The following is a 19,253-nucleotide window of genomic DNA, read 5'->3' as shown; positions in this document are numbered from 1 at the left end:
ATGGGGTCTAGGGCATGTCCACAGCCAGAGAGGGCCCGGGGATAGGTACCCCAAGCTGGGACATCTCTTCCAAGTCAGCCCCATTGCCCCGGGGATTTCAGGGGGCAGGCACAGAGCACCAGCCAATCTCCTTGATTGCAAATGGGTCCCGCAGAACTCGTAACTCTCAGTGCTAAGGGCAGGAAGGACCTTCAGACCACCTAGCCTGACCCTTGGCACTGCAAATCCCTCTGGATGGCAGCCAAGCCAGCGGAGCAGTGACCTGGTGGCAGGGGACGTGCTGCTCTGCTGTGGCTGCCGATGGCAGCGTGCTGTGGGTACCCAGCCATGCCCAAGGCATGCAGCGATGGCACAGCCGTGCCAGCCCCAGCAGCCCTGCAGGCTGGGTTTGGCCACGATCACCTGGCTGATAGTGAACCCCCCATTCCTCAACAGTCCCTAGGAAACACACTGCTTTCCATGTAAACGGCACTTAAACTCAAGGAGCCGTTTCTTTGCCTGACACTGGAATTCCCACAGAAAATTGACGAGGAGAGGGGGCTCACCCCTGCCTTCACCCCAGGGCTGCTCCCAGCCCCGGATGGGGAATGCTGGCCAAAACACACACACGGAGTCAGTCGTAGGAAAAATAAACGCTGAGCCCTGAATATCTCTGTGCTCCTGCACACAGCCTGGCAGGCAAAGCTGAACGCTTCCCTGCCTCAGCACTGCGGGTGGTGGGGGGCGAGGGCAGGGCACAGGGAGCAGAAAAGGGGCTTGCAAAGAGAAAAAAAAATACATAAAGACGACATAAAGAAAGGAAAGAGAAAGAAAAAAGAAAGGAAAGAGAAAGAAAAAAGAAAGGAAAGAGAAAGAAAAGCAAGAAAGCAAGCAAGAATGAAATAAAGAAAGCAAGCAAGAAAGAAAGAGTGAGAGAAAAATTTAACAACCATTCTCCTTGGACAGAAGGGAACGGGGCAGCAGCTTCTACACCGGTCCCAGCTCGGCCCTCCCCGGGTGGCTCTTCCTGCTGGTGCCTGGGGACGCCCCCCTTCCCTCCTCCTCCTCCTCCCCCTCATCTCCTCCTTCTCCTCCTCCCCCTCATCTCCTCCTCCTCTCCCTCTCCTCCTCCTCCTCCTCCTCCCCTCGCCCCGCTGATTGGTCCAGCCCGGCTATATTTTGCCCCTTCCAGCCCAGCATCATCCCAAAAGTTTTTTTTGGGGGGAAAGGGGGGAAAAAAACAAAAAAGATAGGAAAAAAAAAAAAGAAAAGAAACCAAAACAAACGCAGGCGAGCCTGAGTCCCCCGAAGGCAGGCGAGGGAAGCGAGCTGCGGGCGGCTGCTCGGCGGTGCTGGACCCGGTGGGACGCGGCAGGAATCCCGATTCTCTCTCCGGCACCCGGTCGGGTCGGACACAAAGTGCTGTCCAGCTGGAATGAATATATCTGAGTCTAACTACTGCCGAGAGGAGATATCGCAACCCCGGGGCGACTGTTCATGGGTCACCGCCGCCGTGCCGGCCGCTGAGCCCGGGCTCGCCTTCCCGCGCCCCCCGGGAGCCGCCTCCCCCGCCAGCCGCACGCCCAGCCCCGAGCCCGGCTTCGCCTTCGGCCCCGGCCCCGGCGGCGCGGCCCCCGGCGCGGCCCCCAGCCGCACGCCCAGCCCCGAGCCGGGCTATGGATACAGCCCCCCGGCCGGCCGCCCCGAGGGCAAGGCCGCCGAGGATTCCCGCATCCGCCGGCCCATGAACGCCTTCATGGTCTGGGCGAAGGATGAGCGCAAGCGGCTGGCGCAGCAGAACCCCGACCTGCACAACGCCGTGCTCAGCAAGATGCTGGGTGAGCGGGAGCGGAGCGGGAGGAGGGCTGGGGGCGCGGGGATGCGGGGTGCGGGGCTGGGGATGCGGGAGTATGGAGCTAGGGATGCGGGGATGCTGTGTTACGGGGCTGGGGATGCGGAGGTGCGGGCTGGGGATGCGGGCTGCAAGAGTACAGGGCTGTGGGATGCAGGCTTACAGAGCTAGGGACGTGGGGATGTGGGGACGGGAATCCAGGCTGCAAGAGCACAGGGCTGTGGGATGGGGAGGATACCGAGCTGAGGAGACAGGGATGTGGGAGTACGGGGCTGGGAATACAGCAATACAGAGGTACAGGTCTGGGGATGTGGGCTGCGAGAGTGCGGGGCTGCAGGATTTGGGGCTACAGAGCTCAGAATGTTGGGGTACAGGGCCGGGGGTGTTGGGATAGGCGGGTTTGGTTCTGATAGACCAAGGCAGTGGGATGCAGGGCTACAGAGCTGAAGATGAGAACTGCTGAGGTACAGGGGTTCAGGGCTGGGAGTGTGGGATGAAGCAGTACAGGGATTTGGGATGTGTGCTGAGAGTCCAGGGCTGTGGGATGCAGACTGCACAGATACAAGGCAGAGGGCTGTAGGATGCAAGGATATGGGGCTCTGCTAGCCAGGCTCCAAGGGTACAGGACTGTGGGATGCAGACTGCAAGAATATGGGGGTGCAGGAGCTGGAGTACAAGGATGGGGTGCTGGGGGATGCAGGGCTATGGGCTGCAAGGTTAGAGAGCTGCGGGACACAAGCTTTAGGGATGTGGGATGAAAGGCTATCAGTTGCAGGTTGCAAGGATGCAGGGCTGCAGGGATGCGAACTGTAAGGATGCAGGACTCTTGGATCAAGGGCTGTGGGATGTGGTGTTACAGGACGTGGGAATATGGGGCTGTGGGATGTGAGGATGTGAAATACAGAGCTGCATGTACACAAGATGCAGGGAAACAGGGCTGCGGGATGCACAGCTACAGGGCTGAGGGGTACACAGCTGCAGGGATGCAGGATATGGGAATACAGGCTGCAGGATGCGGGGATGCACGACTATAGGATGCGGGATGTGGGAACACGGGAAGCAGGATATGGGTAAATGGAGCTGCAGGATGCGGGACTACGGGAAGCAGGATATGGCCAGACAGAGCAGCAGGATGCAGAGACATGGGGCTGCAGGGTGTGGGGATGTGGGATTCAGGATATGGTGCTGTGATTTTTTGGGACGGGTGATTTGGTCTGCAGAGGTGCAGGCTATGGATGAGAGATGCAGGGAAGCAGGGACTGTGGTCTGTACAGTGTGCAGTGGGAGGCAGAATCCCCAGCCCTGGCAGAGGGGTTCCCATTCCCTGTAGCCCCATTCTTCCACAGCATTGAAGTGCTGAGCACTGCTGGAGCCTTCTTCTGGAACACAGGAATAGCCTGGCTTGGGAGCCCATTCCCCAGCCCTTCTTGCTGCCAGCACTGAGGCTTCGCTCAGGTGCCAAGCCATTGCAGGAACCCTTCACCCCTGGGCTGCCTCTCCCTGGGTGCCCCTGTCCCCTGGCCAGCGCCAGGTGGCTGAGCCTCTCTCACAGAGCTTCTCTTCCCTCTTCCAGGCCAATCGTGGAAAGCGCTGAGCGCCAGCGACAAGCGTCCCTTCGTGGAAGAGGCAGAGCGACTGCGCATCCAGCACCTCCAGGATCACCCCAACTACAAATACCGCCCAAGGAGAAAGAAGCAAGCCAAGAAAATCAAGCGGATGGAACCCAATATCCTCCTGCATAACCTTTCCCAGCCTTGCAGTGACAACTTCAGCATGAGTCACCATGGCGGCAGCCAGCCGGGCCACCCCCAGCCTCCCCCACTTAACCACTTCAGAGAACTCCACTCCATGGGGTCGGATATTGAAAACTATGGCTTGCCAACTCCTGAGATGTCTCCCTTGGATGTCTTGGAACAGACCGAGCCGGCGTTTTTCCCTCCGCACATGCAGGATGACTGCAACATGATGCCCTTTCGCGGCTACCACCACCATCACCAGATGGAGTTTCCCCAGGAGAAGTGCATGGGGCGGGACGTGGCCGTGCCCTACACGCAGACCCCCTCACACTTGGCCGACGCCATGAGGACTCCCCATCCCTCCAGCCTTTACTACAACCAGATGTGCTCGGGAACTCAGAACGGGCTTTCCGCCCACCTGGGCCAGCTGTCGCCCCCGCCTGAAGCCCACCACATGGAGAGCGTGGATCACTTGAACCAAACCGAGCTCTGGACAGACGTTGACCGCAATGAGTTTGACCAGTATTTGAACATGAGCAGGACTCGTCCCGAAGCCTCGGGCCTCCCTTACCATGTCTCCCTGTCCAAAGTGACTCCTAGAAGCATCTCCTGCGAGGAGAGCAGTTTGATATCTGCCCTGTCCGATGCCAGCAGTGCTGTTTACTATAGCCCCTGCATCACCGGTTAGGTTGACCCCACCATCCAATGCGTGCAGCAGGAGAGCCCCGACTCTCCTCTAAAAACAAAAAGCCATCCTCCTTTAACCACGAGCTCCATCATATTTAGAGTATCTCATTAAATGCATCGCTTTCTTGTTTGTTCTTTTTTATTTTGATTTTTTAAAAAATTTTTTTAGAGACAGACCATGCTGAACTCACTGATATACCGTATAACTATATAACACAAATAGACGCCTTTCCCCGCCGTGCTCCCCACTCCAGCCCTCGGCAGGGCACATCTCCAGCTCCCACCAGCTCCAAGGGGCATTTCCAAGACAATTCCAGTAAATCATGCCTGAAACAATCACACCAGGATGAACCAAAGTGTGCCCTGTCCCCAGTATTTAACCCAAGGACAGGTGAACTTTTAGGGGGAAAAAGCTTTTAGAAAGACTTTGCCGGGGCTGTTAAAGAGTTGGCGCCCATTAGGGGTGGGCTTTAGGACAGTTTTTACTGTATTCTCAGCAATATATTTTAATTGGGCAACAAAACTATATTTTTACTAAGCATTTTTATATATAAAATGGTATTTAATGTCTTTTGGGGTTTTTTATTAGACTTTTTAAAAAGAAATCAAGGGATATCCATGAGATCTAAAGCATTTATGTAGCAAAGCTGGATTTAAAAAACAAAAAAAAGGAAGGGGGAAAAAAGGAGATATTTTGTGAAAAGGAAATGCTAATGTAAATATTGAGGAACAACTGACTGGAATTTTGTACAAAAGAAAAATATGACTGCAAACACTTTTATTGTCTAGAACTGTATGGAGAGCAAACTGTTTTATTCTGGTTAATTATTAAAACATCTTCATATAATTGTTCCCATCTTGTGTGCTTGTTGTGTGAACACATATTTTCCGCAAATACATGTTGTCCCAACCATTTCCAGATTTTTGTATCCGTTGATTAATGTTTTGACAACCTGGCAAATGTATTAATTTCCAAGCTGCCGCCCGCCCACCCCGTCAGCCGCCTCGGGCTCCGCGAGCGCGGCTCTGCTCGGCTCGGCACGGGACGGTGGCTTGGAATGGGATGGGATGGGATGGGATGGGATGGGATGGGATGGGATGGGATGGGATAGGATGGGATGGGATGGGATTCTGGCGGCAGCCCCACAGCACCGCGCCGTGCCGCCCAGAGATGCTCCCAGCAGGAAAAGCAGCTGTTCTCAGATTAAAATATAATAAAACATGTGATATCCTCCTCCGAAATGAGCCTTGGTGTGGTCATTGTTTTGGCAGGCTGGCAGCGCACCGATGCGTGGTCCCCATGGCTCACCCTGTTTTCCCATGAAACCCCCCAAAAATAGAGCCAGGCTGCTCCAATGCTTTCTCTCCAATCCTTGGAGCTGGAAGGAAACTCCGTGTACCGGAGCCTTTCCTCCTCCTGGCCTTCATTGGCTGCTTCCTGGCTCCAGCAGCGGCGGATCTTGCCGAGCCATCACCATGCCCAGCCGGATCCTGCTCGGAGCTGCTGGTGCTTTGCTGGAGCTTCATCCCCCTCCTGTGAATCACTGTATGATTTACAGGGAGCTTTTTTGTTCAATTTGAAAAGGAGAAACAACAATCTGTTGCTTAAAATCCGGTGGCATCCGTTCCTTGAGCGCCGAGTGATTTAAACCAGGCTGATATCGCCAAAAAAGGCTGTTTAAAAAAAAAAATTTAAAAATTGAATAGAAGAAGAGGTTTTTTGTTGTTGTTGTTGGCAAAGAATTGCCTTTTAGGGGAAATGGGTATTTAACAAATGACATTAATTTTCAAGCTTCTCCTAAATTAAATTCACATTAGTGTTAACAGGACTCAATCCTGACTCACTTTTTTTTGTTGTTGTTGAATGTGAAGCGCTAATAAACGGGACCACTCCGGGGGCTGGCGACGCGTTCCCATGGAACGCCACAAAGGCGCTTCATTGTCTTTCCATATACAGTATGTAAAAAGGGGGAATACATGGAAAAATGACCTCACTACCTACACGGGAGGGCTGGCGGGCGCCCGGCGGGTGCCAGAACCCGCGCTGCAGCAAACAAACACAACACCAAATGAGAAGCATCCTGTGCCGCTGCCGATGACTATGAAAGGAAGCAGCCGGCTATGGGCTCCATCCCGCTCCGCTCCCCGAAGCGGCCTGGGAGGAAGGAGGTGAGGGAGGGGGAAGAAGAAGAAAGCCCTGAGTTATTTTCCAGCCCCCAGCTTCCAGGTACCTTCCAGGCATGGATGCGGTCACTTCCTGTGGTTCAAAGCAGTGGTGAGCAGGCCGGTCCTCGCCCAGCTGCCCCGCCGTGCCGAGGAGAGCCGCTGTCCATCACATCGTGGAGCAAACGTGAAGTCACTTTTCTGCAGCAGAAATTCCCTTCTTTCCCCGTGGTTCAGGCTGTGCCAGCTCACCATGGTTTTTCAGTTGTAGGAGGGTCAATTTAGATTAGATATGAGAAGTCATTAGAATGAGGGTGGTGACACACTGGCACAGGTTCCTGGAGAAGCTGTGGATGCCTCATTCCTGGAAGTGTCCAGGGCCAGGTTGGACTGGGCTTGGAGCAGCCTGGTCTAGTAGAAGGTGTCCTTGCCCATGGCAGAGGGTTAGAATTTGATGACCTTTAAGATTCTCTCTAACCCAAACCACTCTGTGATTCATGCCCCAGGATGCTGCTGTGGGGCTACAGCAGGTACTGAAAGCTGCAATGGATGGTCATTCCCATCCATAACTGCACCAAGGATACACCATGTTGAAGCCACAGCCACTGTGAAAGCCCCACCTCGCTGGCCAGCCCTACCCCAGGTCACAGAGAAACAAAAGAGAAGGGAAAAGAGAGAGGGGAAAAAACCTCCACCTTTCCACAGTTACTGCTGCAGCCTCATGGTTTAGCCATGGCCAGGACAGGATTTGTCCCCCTCCAAATCCAGGATTTGGTCAGACTGGTGGCACAGGGGCTGATCCGGCTCCATGAGGAGGGCAGAGGGCTCAGCTGAACTTGGGAGAGGCGCTGGGTCCTTGGGAAGGTGTGGGCTCCTTGATGGGCTTTAACCACACCACCTATTTTGCATATTCTTTTTATAATTTTATGTCTTGTTTCATATCTTAATATATTAATTCTATGTTTATCTGTATTATTTTTATACACTGGAATTTATTTTATATTTTTGTATTTTTAATATTTTAATTTGTTTCAATATTTTTAATATGTTACTTTTATATATATATATATATTTATATATACTTCTATATATATTTTTAACATACATATATTATTTTTATCTTTCCCCTGCCCCTGTCCCCGTACAGCTGCTCTGAGGCCAGGAAACCATCCCCCAGTGTTTTCTTTCACTGCATGCCAATGGCTCAGGTGTGACGTGGGACTGGAAATAGCTGGAGCTGACATAGTTTGAGGATGATTTCACTGCCGTTATGGCTCAGGCTGGGGCTGTTACTGCACAGCCCCTTCCGATTTTTATGACTTAATCTCTCCAAAGCTCAAGGCCGGATGGTTTCGGGCTGGGGAGGAGGAGTGAGGGGCTTTTAGCAGGTCGTTACGACAGAAATATGGAGAAGGTACTTGACAGGTAAATGGAAAACCTGACAGCCCATCCTGCTGGCTTTCCCAGGATGCAGGGAGAGGGGGAGGCGATGCCAGGTCCTACCTGGGCTTTATGGGCAGGTGGCATCTGCTCTGTGTCCCCTGGGGGTGCAGGGCAGTGGATTCTATCCGTGTGCAACTGTGCGTGCGTCCCAACACATCTGTGTGCAAACCTGCACGTGTGCAAGCATTGGTGTGCATCACTGGTGAAGGGGTGTGCAAGCACACATGTGTACCTGCACCACTGCATGCATCCATGCTCACATCCACGCCTGTGTGCATTATCCACGTGTGCAGGCATTTGTGAGTGTGTGTGCACATCCCTGGATAGCCGTGTGCCTGCATCTGGGTGGGTTGTGTGTGTGCACCTCTGCACGTGTGTGCTGCTCCTTTTTGTGCATCTTTTTTGTTGTCCCTTTGTGTGTCTGAGCCTGCACATGCATCCACGTGTTCCTCCGTGTGCATCCATGCGTGCATCTCTCCGTGGATATGTCTGTGCATACCTGTAGGCGCATCCATGTGTGTGTGTGCATCTCCATGTATGCATCCCTCCATGTGCCCGTGTGTTTGTCCATGTCTGTGTGTCCATGTCCATGTGTCCATGTCCATGTGTCCATGTGCAAACACCCGTGTGTGTGTGTGTGTGTGTGTGTGTGTGTGTGTGTTCTGCTGGAGGTTCACGGATCAGCTTTATAGACGTTCTGGATTTTTTACAGCGTTACGGAGCGATCGATGACATCACCCACCCAAATATTAAAACCTCATGTGCCAGCCAGCCCAGCCCGGCAGCGTTCGGCTCCGGGCTCGCTGTTCCCAAGGCTGAGGCTGTGGCACAGCCGGGGGCAATCGGGATGCGCAGGGTGGCAAGTGGCAGCTCCAGGGCAGCCCCAGGCATCCCAGCCCAGAGCTCACCGTCGGGGTGGGAGCACTGACACTACAGCCTTGGTGAAGTCATCCTGGCTGGGATGAACAGGGAATTAGAGCCTCTTGATCCCTGTATTTTGGGTGTTCAGCGTGGGGGCATCTCTGGGAAAAGGAGCATGCTGCCAATGCTGGTTCCTCACTGTGGCACCAGGCAGCTGCTTTAGACCAAGCGATGGGATTTATATTTTTCCCCCTCTTTCAGAAAAAAAGAAAAAAAAAAAAAAAGATTTATCAAAACCAAACCTGTTTGTGGGAAACAGCTCCAAAACATTTCCCGACTCAAGAAAAAGTTGGATTGGAAAAAAAAAGTTTCCAGGTTTTTTTAGACAGGAGGCAAAACCTTTGGAGAGGTAACAGCATTCTGTGGTGAGAGGTTAACCAAAGGGAAAAGGTTGAAATGCAAAGAAAGGTTTCAAATGTTCCCAGAACAGCCTTTCCTGGTCAAGCAGAAGCAAAGTTCCCAAGCCTTCCCCAACTTTCTTCTTTGCAGCTCAGTTTGGGAAAGGAAATGTTTGGAAATCTCAGTGCTCCTTGCAGACAGGAAAGGCCCCGTTTCCTCTGCGCCATGCCCAGAGCTGCCAGGCAGCAGGAACACTCGGGTGAGGCTGGGTGCCCGCCCCAGCTCTGCTCCTGGCAGCAGGAATTCTCTGCAGGCAGGGGAGGGCAGCTGCCTGGATACTTAACAAATGACTGCTCCAATGGAGCCGGAGCAATGGAGCAGGAGTAGGGGTGTCATAAATATTACAGGTTTTGCAAAGAAAAGAAGCCAGCAAGGAGTCCTTAATGTGGCCCGGGAAATCTGTGCAGCCTGAAATGCTTCAGCACTTTTATTGCTGTGAAGTTCAGCCTCTACATCCCTCATGGAGCTTCAGTTGTCCCCGCCAGCTCCCAGCGTTGCCCCCATCAGCCCTCATATTCCTTCCCCTGCCTTAGGGCTACCACAAACCCCTGGACCCTCAGTCCCCAGCCCCACATCAACATCTGCTCACCCAGCACCATGCTGGGGTCTCTGTGAGGGGGACAGGTCCCTGTGAGGAGGTAGGTTTGGGCCTCATTGTGTGAACCAAGAGGGACTTTGGGGGCTTCTTCTCCTCACTGGCTCTGAGCCAACTGAGCCCCACAACATCTGTCAGAACCACTTTGTGCTTCTCCTCTGAGGTGATTCAGCAATGCTGTGAGGTTCCGGGAGACCAGAGGGTCATGGAAGGGTTGGGAGTGTTCTCCAGAGGTCACCTAGTCCAATCCAACACAACACAACCCAACACGAGCCACACAGTACAACCTAACCCAACCCACCTAATGCAATACAGCCAAACCCAACCCAGCACAACCCAACATAACCCAGCCAAGCCAATCCAACCCCAAAGAAGCCAAGCCAAACCAACCCAACACAACTGACCCGTTCTAACCAATCTCAATCCAATGCAACCTATCCCAAGGACCCGATCAACCTATCCCAACATAACCCAACCAACCCAACTGAGCCTACCCAACCCAACACAACACAACAAGCCTAACTCAACTTCCTACGCAAATTCTAAAGCAAGTCTCCCCATCGCCTCCCGCACAGCCGAGCTCAACCCTTCTGGGATGTTGCAGCGGTTTTGGTGGGAGCCTCTCCCTCCTCTTGTGCTCAGCAGCCCAGGGAGGTTGATCCCTTCAGGGAACTGAATCATGTCCCCCCCACCATCGTGGGAGCGTCACAGAGCGTCTGAAGCTCGTCAGGAGAGTCAGGCCAGGCCGCGCGGGGCCGTTCTGGGAAGCCATCCAGCCATCCGCTGGAGAGAAGAGTCTGCCTAAAAATGCCTCTGCTGGCTCCTCTCCACACTCCGACCGTCCCATATGGAACAAATGTACATTTTCCATCAATTGTTTGTATTTTGCATTTAAAGAAAGAAGGGGGAGGGAAAGAAAAGCCAGCAAGCAAGCGGGCTATACATATACGCAAAGCGTCGGTGACAGCAGATAGGCCCCATCGCGGAGAGGGAGAAACACTGGCCGGCGTTCAAGAGACTCAAACGTATGGTATGAAACAATAAATTTTAAGTGTGTTTTGACATATTTGGTGGTCTCTGCCTCATGCTTAATGAGCATTGGTCCACGTTGCGGGGGAACTGCACAGCTCGGGTGGTTGGCAGGCTGTGCCGGGCGGGGGGTCGGTGGCCAGCGAGGCCAGAGGCAGGCGTTGAGGAGGTCCTGGCATGTGTGTCCCAAAGGAACGGGGCACAGGGATGTGACATCACGGACTGCACTGGCATGCTCGGAGGAAGGGATGCTGTGGGTAGAGCAGTGTCTCAGGGGGACAAGTGGTGATGCCAACTTGCAGGACGAAGCATCAAGAGGTAGAATTGGGTTAAATTTGGTCAGGAGGGGACACACAACATGGTGGATATGTCCCAGAGCAGCATCTCTCACTTTTGCATGGCTTGGGCTACCTGTGCTCCCATCTCCAGGCTGGGTCCCAGCCAGGCAGAGCTGCTTTTCCTGCAGGAAGACCATGGGCTCCCACATCCCATCACCACAGCGAGAAAGCCCGAAGGGGTGGGCAAAGCTGCAGGACAAGGGAGTGCAGCTCTCCCGCATCCCGCGCCTCTGTGCCAGGCTGCCCGGCTCCCCCCGTCTGGCAGGGCTTGATCAGAAAGATGGACATGAAAGTGGAGCTTGGCTCTGGTTTCTCTCTCATTCAGAACATTCAAAAACTATTAACTGTGGTGGGGGTAAGCAGGCAGCTGGTTTTAATATCGTGCTCTTCCAATTGTGTTGGGTTTTTTTTTCCTTGCTTTTCGCGAGCACTTTAAGTGACATGGTTACATGTATTTGATTAAAAAGCTGTAATTCAACGAGTGCATTTTCTTGTACTGTACAAAATGGCTTAAAGACACAGGATTTATTTACGGTGGTCTCCCAGTTTTCCAGCTCTGCCAAAAGACAAGATGACAGTGAATTCACAGGAGGGAGGACGGATAGCAGCAGAGGGGGACATGCAATCTCTCCTGGCTTTCCCACTGCGGGGAACACAACTGGGTCATTTCCTCTGCTGTAAGGTCAGCCCACTGCCACCAGCCCGGTCCTCAGGGCCATCCACTGGTCCCAAAAGCACAAGTTCCTTTTTGTGTCCCCAGGACTGGGTCTTAGCTTACAGAAGCTGGCAGAGGGGACAGCTAGGTTTGTCCAAACTGGCCGCTATTCCGCCTGCAGCAAGATGCTGCACGACACAACTGGAGGCAGGAGGGGGAGATTTTTTCCAACCATGCCCATCCCCTACCCATGCAGAGATGCTGCCAGCACTGAGGAGCTCGTCCCAGTCCAGCAGCTCTGTTTCCTAAGGAGGAAAAAGCCTTTATGAGATCCCAGCAAGGAGCCATGGCCTGATGCTGCCAAGAGTCCTGGATCATCTCCCATTAACCCCAATGGGGTTATCTCCCATGGCACAGCCACAGACTGAAGCTCACCCACACCTCTTCTTTGCTTCCCAAGTGATGAATTTCAACCCAAAAAGGCAGGTGTGGAGATGAATAAAGAGCATGGGTCTGCTCTGCAACCCCTCAAGCACCAAAATTGCCATATCTCCCCTCTCGGCTGGCCACCAGGGGCTGTGGCACGGTCCCTGCACTCCATCTCATCCCTGGACTTTTTGCATTCCTCTGGCCTGGAAAGGAGGTGTGTGCCTGTGCGTGTGCGTGCAATGCTGACCCCACAAACCCACTCCACCCAGCACAGCTTCACCTTTCTTACCCAGATGTATAATAAAAATTTGTAATAAAAATAAATCCAGAAATGCTTGCACCTCACCTGCCTCAAAGTCCCTGATGTGCAGCCCTGGGGACATGGACACCGACCCCAGCATCTCTCAGGACCACCCTGGGAAATCCCAGCCTCCCCCATCCCTGCCTGGGGGGTCGGAGCCTGCCTGGCTGCTGGCCATGCTGAGCTGAGCCGTGTCTCTTCCTCAGCTCACTGCTGCCCAGGGATCACCTGCAGTTCAGTTGATTTATGAACGGAGAATTTTTCGAGCTCTGTTTCCTTTTCATTGTTGTTTCAGTTGCTGCTCTCGCTTCCGCCTGCCTTTGAATAACTCCTTCCATGCTGTGAGCGGTGAGAAAGGCACCGAGTAAACACTCACACTCAGCCCTGAAAACAGGGGGACACAGGGCTGCCCACTGGCTGGTCCTACCTGCAGCAGGAGGCTGCTGAGCTCCGAGTGAGCAGAGTTCTGAAATGGATCTCTCTTGTCTCAAAGCTGCAGTTTGGGATGGGGTAGCCACATCCTAACCTCCTGCCCTGTGACACTGCTCCTGGGAGGTGGCAGTCCCGTGGGGATGCTGCTCTCCCATGCTGTGGCTGGGGAGGAGAGGGTGGTGGTGGGTGGTTTGACTGAAGGGACGCTAAAATGCGATTTTTGGGGGGGCGATTCATTGCCCCATAGAGGGCAGGGTCCCCCCGCCCAGGGCTGTGCCCCACCCAGCTTCATTCCTGTCCTCATGCCCAGCTGAAGCAGGGGCTCTCACTGCGGTACAGAGACGATGCTCTCTAGGGAGCTTGGGTTGATTTACAGCAAAGCCCTTGAAAAAAGAAAAAAAGAAATCAGGAAAGGAAAGGAAAGAAACCCCATCCGCAATCTCAGCTCAGCCCAGGACCCACGTCTCCGCTGCTGCCACCTGCCATCCGCCTTCCCCCTCCCTCCCAGCCCCATCCCGGGCCACCGAGGAACCCCCATCCCGGGCGATGGGCAGCTGCCCGTCCCGACCTGCGCCCATTGTCCTGCCCTTCCTCCCCGCGCCCCTCGCCCCCCGCCGCCGCCCCGGGGCCGGGGGGAAAACAGGAAGCGCTCCCCAGCACGCTGCTGCGGAAATGAGACAAGCGGGCTGGAGCGGCGGCGAGGACGGCGGGAGGAAGCGGACGGGATATTTGGAACTGACGGTGAATTCTTGGGCTTATCTCTGCGCCGCAGAGGCCCAGGAGTCCTTACAAAACAGCGCCCAGCTGGAGCGAGGCCCGCGGCTGGGGACGCGTCCTCGTCCCCAGCGCCACCCCCGGTGCCCGGCTCGGCGGCGGGATGCTGGTGGCAGGGAGGGGACACGTATCCAGTGTGGTGGGTGGCACCTGCGTCCCATCAGTGATCACAGAAGGGACCTGACGCCCCGCTGCAGTGTGGGCATGGGCGGCCCCCCGGTGCCCAGGTTGGATGTCCCGTCCTTACGCAGGAATTTTGGGATGAGGGCACTCCCCAGCATCCTTAAAGCCTGTCTAAAAATGCGGCTGTTTTATGAGCCCCCAGCCACGAGCTCCCCCTTTCCCATGGGAAACCATTCCCTGTCCTGCCCACAGTCTGCAGAGGGACACCTTTAGCCCATCACCTTCCCTTCCATACCCGCAAGCACCAGCGGCAGGGCTGGGGTGTGGATGCTGGTGCCCTGCCTGCCCTGCCTTCCCTGCCCACGAAGGGTTACAGCCAGCCCGGATTGCTCCGATTTCACCCTTCCATCTGCTGCTGGCCTTTTTGGTGGGTTTGAATTATTTTTCATAACAATGCTGTGATACTTTATATTCGGCACACCCCAGCTGGGGAATAGAAAGCGGGTCCGGACTGGGAGCACCCGACCCAAAGGCAAAGGTCTCTGCAGTGCTTCCTAAAAGCTGGAAGCTGCCCGCTACGGGCATGGGAGAGGGGCTGGGGTGGTGGCATCATCCCGGGGAGCTGGGGCTGCTGCCAGCACCCAGGGCTCCCCAGTTGGGCTTTGGTGGGGTCAGTCCTTCGTTTATTAATTGGTGGTGAAAATTAGGCAGGAGCCCCGCAGCGGGAAGGGGAAGGCAGCTGGAGCACCCCAGGGTCAGCGCTGGGAGCGGCTCGAGGTGGGTATCACCTTTCTGGAGTGTCCCTGACCTGGTGGGGACCCCGGCCCAGGGCACCCAGCGCGGCGGCTGCAAGGAGGCGCCTGTGGAGCCGGAGGGCGCTGGCGGTGGGGCGATGCCTGCGGACGGGACCCGCCGAGGAGGGCTGCCGCGGCCAGAGGAGCCAAATTTGGTGGCTGGGGGGGGCAGGGTGTGACGGGTCACCCTGGCAGAGGCTGAGACTCCTCCTCTGCGGGGAGGAGGACAAAGGATGGAAGCGGCTGCCCCGTTGCAACACATCCCCGGCGAGCACAATGGAAATGCCATCCTCCGTCTTGTGAAACAGGAACCTCATATGATCTCGCTGAAGGCTTGGGGACACTCTTGTAGGTCTGAGCGTGACGCTCCCCGGGCTCTTTTCCCTACCCGCAGGGGGATAGGGAGAGTGGGGAGTCCCCCAGAGCATCCCTGCCCTGGTGAGGACCGAACTGCCACCACTGTCCCCTGTGGCACGCTGGACCCGCTGACAGGAGGAAGGTGATGCCCTGCCACTCACCCTGGGTCCAAAACACCCCCAGGTTCCCCCCAGACCCCACCAAAACACCGTCGTATGGTTCCCCCACAGACCTGCTGAGCATCTCCCTCCCACCCTCCTCGAGGACTCCTAAATAAACTTCGTTCTCCCTTTATGTTCTTGACCCCAGATTTAATTAGACCCCCGTTTCCTGCCTATATGAAAAATCACTTCCCCGAGCAGGTGGCTGCGATGCCGCGGGGGCTGTTGTTGTTTTCTTTGGGGCGGGGGGAAGGTGGTAAATGGGGGGAAGAGTTTGTTGTTTATTCTTGTATTTACAAAGCGCAGCTTTTTCCTGATGCCGGGCATCGGAAGAGTGGCAGGATGTGACCTTCATCCATCTCCTCCTCGCTCACACAATACGGCCGCGAGCACCGCGGGCCGTCGCCGGCTTTGTCCCCCCGCGGCCGGCGGGCACCTCCCGCGCCGCCCCGCCGGCACCTGGCGCCCGCCGGCACCCGGCACCGCTGCCCCCCAGCTGGGCCCCGCCGCTCACACGGGGAGAAAAAGGAAAATAGAAAAAAAAAAAAAAGAAAAAAAAAATAATAGCAAGGTTGCCGGTTTCCTCTCTGGAAAACAAGCTGGAGCTGAGCGGGACAGCAGCGTGGGAAGGAGGGAGAGAGGGGTCCCCTTGAGTCCCTTGGGAGCCTCCCTTTCTTGGGGAGTGGCCTGGGCGCGCTGCCTCCTCCTTCACTCCGCGTGTGGGGCAAAGCAGAATTTTCCGGCCAGGCCCGGGGCAAATGAGCCCTGTTCTGCAGTGCATGGGTCAAACACACCTTTGCCCCATCCAGATGCAGTCCTGGCATAATCCGGGGCAGAAGGCAAGGAGGGGATGCAGAAAACATCTGGTTCCCTCACCCTGACATCGTGGGGAGCACCCAGCAGGCAAGAGCCCCCCCAAACCCCAGCGGAGACTCGCAGAACGAGTGCTGCTCTCTGTCCCCATCGTTCGGAGCATCCCGATCCTTGCAGGCTCCAGCTGCCGCGATCGCTGCGGGGGCGGATGAGCAGAGCCAGCCCAGGTGTGGAGCTGGCAGCGCCCGGCCTCCCTGTGCCCAGGGCGGGATGGATGAAGACGTAATGGAGGGAGCTCTCTTTGTTTTCCTTCTTCCCACGAAGCACCACGATTCCACAGCCTCTCGTTCTGGGGAGGGACACCCTCCGGCCCCGACCCCACCCGTTTGAGCAGATCAGAGTCTGTGGTGATAAAGCTGCAGGGACAAACATCTGATGTGACCCCAAACCAGCACTGGCACCCACTGGTGGTACTTGCTGGTGGCAAAGGAATTGCTGCAGGATTTTACAGGGACAAGGGGTCTGTCACCCCAGAGCACCTTCCCCAGAGGGTCCCTCAGCATGCTGAGCTCCATGTGGAGTAGCCCAAGACCTCAGGACAGCTCTGTCCAGGGGGCTTGAACAGGGGCTGGCACAGCCAGTGTGACTCCCCAGTACCCTCCAGCACTGCAGTGGCAAAGCTGAACACTGCCAGCTGGCACGGGGCTGGCATGTCCCAACCCCCTGGTCACAGCCCAGATCCCAGAGCAGGGGCAGTGCTAGAGCATGGCATGGCACAGCATGGAATGGCACAGCATGGCACAGCACAGCATGGAACGGTGTGGCACAGCTTGGTATGGCATGACAAAGCGCAGTGTGGAGTGGTGAGGTATGGAAAGCAGGGCACAGCGTGGCACGGCGTGGCACGGCGTGGTGCATCACCAGGGCTACCCTTGCTCTCACAGAAAGGCCACCCAGAGACACCAGCACCTCAGAGCCCCTTCAGTCTCACCCTGGCCAAGCATCCAGCAGCAGAGAAGGAGGCTCTTTAATTTCTCTTTAATTCCCCAGCATCCCCCATCCCACGAGCTGGTGAGTGCCCACCCTGCTCAGGACCCCAGGCAGGAGCAGGTGCAGCCCCAATGGGGTACAGCACCCACCAGCCCAGTACAGAGCACCCTAAAACCCGCTGGACCCCCACCCACGGACCCCCAGCAGGTGAGCTGGGCAGGGGGTGCCCACCTGGGCACAGGGTCGGGTGTGCTCACACCAGCACTGGCCAGCACAGTTGGTTATCCTTACATTTGGCATCAGCTGCTTCCATTGGGCTCCATAGGGGAGGGAGAGAGAAAAGGAAAATTCAGCTCAGGGCGATTTAATAAGTTCAGTGTTACGAGCTGGGGAAAAGCTGTGGAACACACAAGTGGTAACGCAGGATTAATCTTTCCTTTAGTCTTGGGAATTATGTTTTCATTAATCCTAATTTTTCCAGATGTTTCACTCCTTATACCATGTTCTTCAAAGCCTCTGTGGCTGCAAATTCTAATGAAGCCATGAGAACATTTTAAAGAGAAAGATTCAAAGCTTAAATTGCTTCCTTTTTTTTTTTTTTCCTTGGGTTTTTCTTTTTTTTTTTTTTTTTCCCCTCCCTCTTTTCCCCCCGGTTGGGCTGTCGGGGAGTGCATGCGTGTGCGGTCCCAGCGCCTCCACATGTTGTGTTACACAATGTGCTAACAAGATGGAGAAGGCCACTCGGTCCGCGTGATGCCGGGGTGACGTCTGTCGGGCTTTGTGTCCCCCCCACCCGGCAGGACCCGGCTGCGAGGGGCTGGGGAGGAGGGGGCTGGCCCCCTGCCCGCCGCCTGACAGCAGGCACCGGGGCTCGCGGGGTCACAGCTGGTCCGGAGCTCTGAAAACATTCCCGGTGATCACTCCCGGCTCGTTAAGGCAGGAGGAGGGTGGTTGTTGTAGGACCTACGGAGGGGATGGAACAGAGCCGGAGCTGCGCAGGTAGCCCAGCTTTCTGGTAGGGTCTTTAGGGAATGGGGAATTTTGGGGTGCTCCAGGCTGGAGGGAGCTGGGGTTAAAGAATGATGCCCAGGTCGGAGGTGTTGTCAGTAGTTTCTTCCCATCACACCGTGCTGCCCTGCGGGGTTGAATTTGGAGCTCCTGCTCCCTCCTGCCCAACAGCGGGTCCCCAGCACCCATCTGGGTGCCAGTGCATCACCAGTGGGTGATGGGAGCACCCAGCCCGTCCACTGCCACAGCAGCATTCCCAAAGCTTGCTCCCCTTCAGGCTTCTCTCTCCATCCATCCCCAGCCCGGCACAGCCGCAGGATCCAGCCGCCACCGCCCGGTATCCCCTCCTCGCCGGGAGCCCTCGTCTGACGCAGGAGGTCAGGCAAGATGATCGTAACAATCCTCCCGGCCTCCAGCACCCGGGATTCAGATCCATGTACTTATATGGCCTGCAGAACGCGGTGGGAGCATGACCAACGTCTGGAAATCCAGATATGACTAGATCCCTTCATTAGTAATTTCTTGTACATGACTTTCGAGACCATGGGGATTTGTTAAATTTGCAGGAGTGTTTCTCACAGTGCCATGGACTGGCTGCTGCCAGCATATATTGGCTCGGATCTGTCAGATCCTGTTGCCTTATATGACCCTCGGTTAATTCAGCTTTTCTTTGTATCCAGCCCTCAGCGGGGAACTCCTCCAGCAGTCCCAGCGTGGATCCTGCTAAAATGGTTCCCCAGTCCTCCTGCCATAAAACAACTGCCCCCCCCCCCCACTGAAAGGGGGATGTGGGGGGTGGAATTCAATGCTCTCCTCCCTCCCTGCTGCCCAGGCCCTTGCCAGATGCTTCCTCCATCCCTTCTCCTTTGGTGCCAAGAGAAAACTTGATGTGCCTGAAAATGTTACTGGAGGGATTGGACCTTCTAACCACAGGGACCGTGGCATCCCAATGGTGCACCCTGCACTGTGGGGTTAATCATTCGCTGCCTTCAGGGGTGCTCCAGGGCTGGGGGGGACTTTCACCTTCCCAGCAACCTCTTGGAATTTTGACCTTCTTTTATGGGTACCATAAAGGTTATTTTTTAATCTGCAACCTGGCAGGGTTTCCCCCCACTCAGCTGTGGGGTCTTTGGTCTGGGGAGTACTTGGGCATCACTGCTTTTTGTGCCTCATCTGGTTTGGGAAGTGGAAAGGATCACAGGATGGCCTTTTCCCAAGGGAAGGGGATTGTGGTACCCAACAGCTCATCAAAGGAATGTGGTGTTTGTTGGCCC

The 19,253-nt window shown here is 55.4% G+C and overlaps 1 protein-coding gene across 1 annotated transcript; it reads left to right on the top strand.

Annotated features, from left to right (window-relative positions):
• Positions 1–1,219: 1,219 nt before the first annotated feature.
• On the top strand, positions 1,220–5,169 carry SOX18 (SRY-box transcription factor 18). Its single transcript, XM_053992880.1, has 2 exons — positions 1,220–1,817; positions 3,405–5,169. Exons 1-2 carry the CDS (start codon positions 1,415–1,417, stop codon positions 4,253–4,255), a joined length of 1,254 nt encoding a protein of 417 aa, XP_053848855.1. The 5' UTR covers positions 1,220–1,414; the 3' UTR covers positions 4,256–5,169.
• The last annotated feature ends 14,084 nt before the right edge of the window (positions 5,170–19,253 follow it).

This window comes from Vidua macroura, chromosome 17 (genome assembly GCF_024509145.1).
Source record: "Vidua macroura isolate BioBank_ID:100142 chromosome 17, ASM2450914v1, whole genome shotgun sequence".
Taxonomy (NCBI): Eukaryota; Metazoa; Chordata; class Aves; order Passeriformes; family Viduidae; genus Vidua; species Vidua macroura.
Note: the sequence above shows the minus strand (reverse complement) of the source record. Positions and strands in the feature narration are given on the sequence as shown.